Raw genomic sequence first — 6,637 nt, forward strand, 5'->3', positions numbered from 1 at the left:
ACAGTCGGTTCCTCTACGGTCGACTCTTTACTCGAGCTAGGATCATCGAATTTTCCCTTTTGGGGAACCGGTATATTCCTTGATTGTCGCTCGCTAGACCTACATTCATGTCTCAATCCACTCGACTTATTCGAGTGGTGGACTATCAACGCTACCTGTGCATTAGCACAGCCGCCGGCAGCTGACTCCACAGTGTGATTAGTAATCACTGTGATTTTCTGTAGTTGTACAAACGACCGTACCACACGTGAGGTCATCGCACTCACTCGTAGTACATCCACAAGCTTTTGAACGCTCCAAGACGTTCATCAGATCGCCATTTGATGAAAAAGGGGCAGGCATCTTTACGGATCGATGCTGCTAGCTGATCCTTGGCTCATATTTTCTGAGCCAAGGTAGACCTAGGATGACATCACAATCGTCATTTAAATTCAGTACGATGAAAGCATCATCGTACTGTAAATCTTTTAATGAAATTTCACTACACGTTCCATTGCTGTTATCGATGCGCCTGTCGCTAGACGCACCGTCATCCTCGTTGGAGGGATGTCGCGCTCAACATATTTGAGCCTACTACCCTCTAGTGACTGGCGACGAATAAAGTTATTCGACGCTCCGCAGTCCACTAGGGCTCTAAGTGACAAATCATTTGTCACTTTTAATTTCAAGGTGATGAGTGATACCTCATCACCAGGTGCAGAGACACATAATGATTGTGTGTCTGGAGCAACTTTCGTCAAGAGAATTGCAAATTCTCTTGAGGTTGCTGGATCAGTAGGGCGTTGCGCCCCTACTGACACCGACCGTTTTTTTTGGCCGTCCGCCTCGCTGTTGCGATTTCGTAACAACGTCGGACCCGCGACTGTTGCCGTTTGTGGCATTCGGTCCATAATTCCGTTAAGTACTTTCGGTATTGGGCGTGGAGCAGTACACTCGTGAACGTAGTGTCCTAACTTTTGACAGCGATTGCATTTCTGCAATCGCTTGTTGTTTGAATAGCAAGGTTGCTCGCTTTCGACAAAAGAGAGGTCCATCGGTTCTGGACCTCCCAGCTCGTGTCGTCTTGGAGGACGATACGATGACGAACTAGCTTGAGTCTGTCTCAAGCTAAAGTCCTCCTGTTCCGCAACGGATATTGCTTCTTCAAGCGTATCCAGTTCCAAGCGGAACAGGTGGGTCTTTTACGGAACTATCCGTAAGACCTTGCATGAACACCGTAATGAACGTGTGTTCATGAACTGTATTGTTCGTGATACAACTCGCTAAGAGTCGTATGTGTTGGGCATAAGCGTGAACATCACGCTTGCCTTGCTTGAGTTTCAGAAGCTCTTATCGAGCTCTGAACTCAGCCCTTTGGTGGTTCAAACGTCTGTTTGAGTCGGGTTTTAAAAGCCTCTAGCGACCCAAAGACGGGTGGGTCGCGCAACGTAAGGCCCAATGCCCAGGTTTTGGCACGACCTGCCAAATTTGACTGAGCGAATGCGACTTGCATTTGCTCATCGATGATGTGAAGTGCCCTTATGGTATCGTCCAACTCGACAAACCATCTTAAGAGGGAGTCTTCTTCGACTCTCCTATACTTAGAGATGTCAATCTTTAAGGTTTCGGGACGACGCGTGTGCGTCATCCTAGGTACAGGGGTCTGTACCTGTTGTAACCTCAACAGTTCTCCCTGTTGAGAGCCTTGCTGATTAAGCAAGGCTACATTCTCCTTCGCCTCGTCAAGTTCATGATTTATGAACTTGACGATGGCTGAATGGAGGGCATCTCTGTCCAAACCGGACAGCATGGCCAAGACGGCATCGTTCCCTACGGTCGAACTCATTCGTTCGACCGCACTCCTTTCTATGTCACTTAGATTGGAGAAGCTATCACGCGAAACGTGATGCGTATTTCCATTATCATCTGGACATGTTAGATGATAGAACTGTAGTCCTTGGATGGACTACAAAGTGCTTCCAGGTGTACAGGGAGCGTACTGCGTCAGTACAAGTCCACTTCGCACTGCCTCAGTGCAAGTGGTGCCTCACGTCACTTCACGTGCACTAGTACGTGCAGAGGAAGACTCTCTTTAGAACACTTGCTTTTTAAAGAGGGTTAAAAGAAAACTGTGTTTAATATAATTAAGTTCTTCTGTTTCTATCTATTCAATACTAACTTAATTATAAACTAATACAAAACATGTAATAATATCTTATCTGTCTCTCTCTTTGCGCGCGTCCAGCGCTGACTGGACCGCGGAGAAAGTGGATATAATGTTCTATATCTACCAATTAATAAGCTTTTAGAATATTTGTATGTAAAGTAATATTCATTAAGTATTATCTACCTAATAGATATTATATAAATAAACAACCTTTAAGTGTTACATTCGTGTAACGATACACCCCGTTACATGGGAGCTCTGTCGAAAAAATCCAACCTCGAACAACACCGATCAGCGGCATACAAATTATACTTGTATTTAGGCAACAGACGATCTTCGAGCAGAGGAGTGAGTTGCGTATCAACATTCAGCTTTGAAAGCATAAAGTCTTACTATATAACTCACCGCATAATTTGCTCTTGATGTGATGTGAGTTACATTTATTGTGGTGCTTCAACATATGTGACGCAAAATCGCAACGTTTCTGTCTGTTGCCTTGTATTATTACGAATTAAGGATAAGTGATAACTTTTTATGATTTCTGATCCTCCACCGGATGTCCATTTTCATATTGCAAATTGCCCGCTGTCTCATGACAGTATCTTAGTGAGCCCCTAAGAATAAACAGCATCTACGGCTTTACAGCAGGGCGATCGTGTCACAGCAGCACTCTCCGCGTCTTTATCCCACCAAATGTTAAAGAACCACTATTGCTGTCATCAGATTTCCAATGGCCTGAGCTATAACACCAAAACTCGAGCAAGAGCTTTAGGGTTGCTGCTCTGAGCTATTGAGCCGGCTAGAATTAGTCAACGCCAAGATCCGGCAGCATGAATGGACCAGGGCATGCCACCAATCTTAATTATACCTAAAGCGCTTCGCGACAACTTGCACAAACTTGCACAACAGTTTCTGTAACTGTCTTCGCACCCTAACAACTATGGTGCTGTTCACGTACGAAGACATGAAGATTTCCTTTAATCTGTTATGCTGCGTTTGCGGCATCGGCACTCTGGGCCTGCCAGGTAACTTTGCCCGAGCTGGTCCGTTGTTTGCAAGCCTTGCTATGTCATTCATGGCGTTCGCAAACATTTACGCGTCGATCGCAATGTCAAAGGTGATGCTACTTGCGCCTTCGACAGTTGTGACTTTCGGCGACCTCGGCGAATGGGCTATGGGCAAAATCGGACGATGGCTGTGCACGGGCTCTCAGATCATTTCGTGCGTTTTAATACCGTGTGTATTTCTGGTTCTTGGCGGTGGGCTACTTGACGGGCTCTTCCCAGGCGCGTTCAGCCCAACAGTTTGGATTATTCTGATGGCTGCCATGGTGCTACCACTGTGCCTCATTCCGACGCTAAAAGAAGGTTCAGGAGTTGCATTTGCTGGATGTGTGGGAACACTTGTTGCAGATGCGATTAGCGTTGCAGTCGTCGTGCGCGGCATGCGAGGCCACACGAGCATCCCAGAAACGAATATAAACTTCTCGGAGGTAGCGGGTACCTTTGGCAACCTCGCCCTTAGTTACGGTGCCGGTATCATTATTCCTGACTTGCAGCGCCAGCACAGCGAACCGCACCGCATGCCTCGTGTCATCACCTTTACAATGGGGCTGATTTCAATCCTTTTCGTTGTGATCTCAGTCATCCCTTACACATCTGCTGGCTGTCAGATATCGGGGAACATCCTTTATACCATTTATCCAGACGCAAGCACAGGCCTCACGTCACTGGGATTCGAGCCCAATTGGGGCGCCGTCGTACTCGCTTACTTAGCCATGCAGCTCCATATCACCTCGGCCTTTTCCGTCATTCTAAATCCCGCCTTCTACATGGCCGAATTTGTATTTTTAGGCATGCACAAGCAAGACAAGTCAAGTGACGTGGAGAACGGGCTTCAATATGTTATTTCAACAAATCCAAACGACGAGCTCGCAAAGCAGACAAACGACTCGACTCACCGCAAATGCGAATGCAACTGCCACGACCGAATTGACGAAGAAGCTGCAGAGTACCGTGGCGCCAACGCGATCCGATACGTGATACTACGTATTTGCATAACCGGAGTACTCATAGTGCTGTCCATTCTATTCAAGGATCATTTTTCTGATTTTGCCAATTTCGTGGGCTCATCGTCGCTGACAATGAATTGTATTCTGTTACCAGTGGCTTTCTACCTAATCAAATCTTGGAACGATATTCGAATGGTGGAAAAAATTGCGGCGATCGCTGTGTTCGTAGTGTGTCTCATTCTTGGATGTTACTCGACTTACACAGCGGGGAACCACTTATTCGCTCCATCTGACTCGGTGGCTTTATTTCCGTACTGCGAGCCTAAATTTCAAAACACTGTATTCTATAACAGCACGGCTAGTATTTAAGCGCTCCTTCGGCTTGTGATGAGGTGCTGCGCTCTGCCCCGTGAACATTACTATTACGGGATATGTATGCTCATTTAACTGAAGTTATAATTTGAGCATCAATCTTAGATATATATTTTTTAATTGGGAATACAAAAAAATATACCGAAGTAATGAATAAATAAAAAAAAACTAAATAATCCATATGTACAACAACAGCGAATCTCCAACCTATGTGTGCACCATTACAATAACTGTGTGACATGATTAGCGCGTCGCATCTCGCCGAATCCGACTTAAGTCGCTGCTGTCTCAATGTCGAGACAACGCACCACTTAGAGGCCCGTAACGGTAATGGTCCCAAATTTAAAGGTTCTACAAATTTAGCTTGCTCTAGACAAGGATCGATGTTCAATGCAACACCCGATGAGGAATTACGTAGCTTGAATTCGTTATAAAGCGAGAATTACGTGTCACTTCACGTGCATCCAACGGGCTTAGCCGTAAATGTCTTGGCGTACTGCCAGTAAAGTCACGAGTGACACTCAGTGTGGTGCCATCTCGGTCGACCTCACTCGGCGGACTCAAACGTGCCACTCCACGTGCATCTAAAAATTGCACCCTCGGTGACTCGGCCCTAGGCCCACAAGGCTTTCAGCCTTCACTGATTCGTTATCACAACGAATTTCTTAACGGATTGCGTGTCATTTCACCAACAAGTAACGAGTCGCGATCACGACAAATGTTTTCAGCATTGGAATTCATTAACTCAGACATCCCAATGTCTAACAAACTGACAGATTGTGTCAGTGGCTTGCGCTAATAATGCTTTTGTTCCCTAGCTTAGAACACTGCACGTGGCACCTAAGGTCTTAGGTGTAACGGGGTGTATCGTTACATGAAATTAACAATAAAAGATTGTTAATTAATATTATCCAAAAGGTAGATAATATTTGGAGGAAATTACTTTAAATAGTAATTTCCTGAATTCTTATCCATAAATAGGTATAGACCATTATGTCTATTTATTCCGCAGACTAATCAGCTGTAGAAGTAATCAAAGAGAGTTACGAGATAAGATAGATAAGAATTCATTTACATGTTTAGTATTAGTTTATAGTTAAGACAACATTTACAAAGATAGATTAACAAGACACTTAACTATATTAATACAGTTTTCATTTTACCCTCTTAAGCTAACTTGCCTTAAGAGAAGTCTTCCTCTATACGTACAGTGTACGTTACTTAACGAAGGCACCACTCACAACTGAAGCAGTGTGAAGTGGACTTGTACTGAAACAGTACAAGTCGCAGTGCCCCGTTACATTAGGACTCCAATCCCCCCTGGCTCTTATCGTTCAAGCCAGGCCATACCAAGGAAAAGATCAAATCTCGAATCTCGGTCAAAAACAAGACAGCGTTTCACACTGTAAAATTTCAAAAACGTTGTACCTAAGTTCAAATGGACTTTTAGGTACGGTGATACTAGTCTCAGTCGCTAAGCGAACAGCGATCGAATCACCTTCATTTAGTTCCTCAGCATATTGCCGATTCCTTTCAAGGGAACGACGTCGAGCAAATTGCAAGACGCCCCAGAGTCAATCAAAATTGACCATGACTTATAGAAGCCCTTAACAGTCGTCCTTGCGACTAACAAGCCGGGCTTGTATTTATGCCCCGTGCTATCAAGCGCATAACTCTTTGAAGCTAGGCTCTGCTGACCCTTACCGCCTAGAGATTCCACAGGGCTAGTCCTTCCCCAGTAGGGTCCCCCACCCAAAAAATACTTAACTTAACTAACTATTCTACAGGGTATCGGACCGCACCGTGCCAAATTTCTGGCATGAGATGGGGTTATGCTCTTTCGAACTTTGCGCGAATTACGCCACGGACAAGCCGGGCACCAGTTCTTAGTGTTTCCGCGCATAAAACGTCTATGGATGTTTATATGCTGTTCCAGAGCTTGAAGCTCTTCTTCTCCACTTCTTAGCGAGGCTTCTATCCATGGGCTTCGATCTATTAGACGCACCGAATGTGCTTTAAGAGCTATAATATATTTCTACGTACTAACAAGAAGACTTGAAGTCGAACTCAGCCCGTAGCGCCATGGCAATCGCCGCTTAAAAAGTGGC

The 6,637-nt window shown here is 45.1% G+C and overlaps 1 protein-coding gene across 1 annotated transcript; it reads left to right on the forward strand.

Moving 5' to 3' along the window:
* Positions 1 to 3,086: 3,086 nt before the first annotated feature.
* On the forward strand, positions 3,087 to 4,526 carry CCR75_002791 (uncharacterized protein; the record flags this gene model as incomplete). Its single annotated transcript, XM_067960888.1, has 1 exon — positions 3,087 to 4,526. The coding sequence occupies one exon, from the start codon at positions 3,087 to 3,089 to the stop codon at positions 4,524 to 4,526; it is 1,440 nt and encodes a 479-aa protein (XP_067820537.1).
* Positions 4,527 to 6,637: the final 2,111 nt, after the last annotated feature.

The sequence above is a fragment of the Bremia lactucae genome, linkage group LG12 (assembly GCF_004359215.1).
Source record: "Bremia lactucae strain SF5 linkage group LG12, whole genome shotgun sequence".
Classification (NCBI taxonomy): domain Eukaryota; phylum Oomycota; class Peronosporomycetes; order Peronosporales; family Peronosporaceae; genus Bremia; species Bremia lactucae.